The 1,681-nt window shown below is 59.5% G+C and overlaps 1 protein-coding gene across 1 annotated transcript in view; it reads left to right on the top strand.

Annotated features, from left to right (window-relative positions):
- The first annotated feature begins 1,116 nt into the window (after window positions 1-1,116).
- Window positions 1,117-1,681, top strand: part of CCT5 (chaperonin containing TCP1 subunit 5) — an 11,350-nt gene continuing 10,785 nt past the window's right edge. Inside the window, exon 1 of the mRNA XM_007955800.1 lies at window positions 1,117-1,221. Within this exon, the coding sequence (XP_007953991.1) occupies window positions 1,117-1,221 (105 nt within the window). The remainder of the gene's footprint in view (window positions 1,222-1,681) is intronic.

Below are 1,681 nucleotides of genomic sequence, written 5' to 3'. Positions count from 1 at the left end.
ACTCGATAGCAAGTAACAACTAACCCGAGACCAGGTAGAGGGTTGGCAAACAATGTTTCTACAAGTGTATTGGTACGTTCTGTAAGAATTCCCAGGCGTATAGTAGAGCTGACAAGGGATAAGATTGTAGTCATTTCTTGGCCACAGCTAGCTACCCAGAGGGAGCGAGTAGTGAGACCCGTGGGCTTGGGACCATGGTCACTGGGGACATCAAACTCAATTGGCATAACATTGGACACAAAACATTGTTCCACCTCCTCCTTTGGTGAGTAGGGACTGGGATCTTAAAAGCTAGCAAGCTGCCATCTGGATGCAACAATGGGTTTCTCCTCGTCCAGAGCAAAGAAGAAGACAGAGAGGCAACTGTCCAAACGCACACTGCCGGTGAGGGGCCCAGCGGTGACCTCGCACCCCAACCCGGAGATCACAGTGAGCGCCGGGTGGGTGACCTGCCCAGCGAGCTCAGAGCGGCCCCGCAGACTGGCAGGCGCCCCAAGGCACTAGCCTGGGCGCGGGGAGCGACAGCCAGCAGCCCGGCCACCTGCGATCCAACGCCATCGAGCCTGGCACCGCAACCTCATTCAATCCGCCCGCAAGACCGCGGCACTGCGCCCGCGAACCCGTTCCGGCCCACACTCCCAGTTGCGGCGCAACCGACTTCACCTCCGCGCTCCATCCCGAGATCTCTGGCTACTTTAAAATTATTTAGAAAAAAAAAAAAGGAAGTGGGTCCTACCATCCTGTCAGAGCCGGGTGAGATGGCGGAAAAAAATAATCCCTTAAGTAAATGACTCCTCTATAGGACTCACGACCTTGAAACCCTCAATTGCAGAGATTTGAGAAATGACTAAATTCTATCATTTCTTGGCTCGTGGGTTCCAAAAGTTCCCGTCAGTTTCTTCGAGCTTCCCCCCACCGTTTTCTACAGATAGAAGTTTCCGAACGCCGCTGCTTCCAGAAGATACTGTCCGGCGTTAAAATAGTCTCGGTTGCTAAATAAGTCTCGGGAGGACTACTGCGCATGAGCGAGGTGTTGTGTCCTCCCGCGAGAGGCCGGTGCGTTTGTTCCTGAGAGGACTCGGCCGGTTGCTGGGACGTCGGTGTTGCTGGTGCATCATGGCGTCTGTGGGGACCCTCGCCTTCGACGAGTATGGGCGCCCGTTTCTCATCATCAAGGACCAGGACCGCAAGTCCCGACTCATGGGACTGGAGGCCCTGAAGGTAACGGTGCAGGGACCGTGGTGGTGGGACGCAGGCGGCGGGTCGATCGTCTGCGCCTGCGCAAGCCCGAAACAGGGCGGCCATGTGCGCTCGGAGAAGTCGAGAAGCCGCCTTCCGCACGGGGCTCCTGTGCCACCGGCTGTGCGCCTCGCTGGAGCCCGGGAGAGGCCCCCCTCCCGAGCTGGGCGGGCCACACGCGGTGACACCGGCCACGATGGGGTCTCGCAGCCACGCAGCCGTCCCGGCGCTCGGCGCTGACGGGGCGGGGCAGGGAAGCCCGACTTGGGGCGTCTCTCCTTGGGAGACTCTCCTTGCCCTTCGGGGGTGTCCCTACAGCAGTCCCAGAAGGAGAGAACGCATTCTCTGTCGGGGAGAGATGCAGGCGGTGTCCTACAGTCACGCGCGTGGACTCCCCGGGGCGGGAGAGCGTCAGCTGCAGGGCGCTGTGGGGCCGGCGTCC

The sequence above is a fragment of the Orycteropus afer genome, unplaced genomic scaffold (assembly GCF_000298275.1).
Source record: "Orycteropus afer afer isolate SDZICR_OR568_19922 unplaced genomic scaffold, OryAfe1.0 scaffold00541, whole genome shotgun sequence".
In the NCBI taxonomy this organism is placed as follows: Eukaryota; Metazoa; Chordata; class Mammalia; order Tubulidentata; family Orycteropodidae; genus Orycteropus; species Orycteropus afer.
This window is presented reverse-complemented; position numbering and strand designations above follow the sequence as displayed.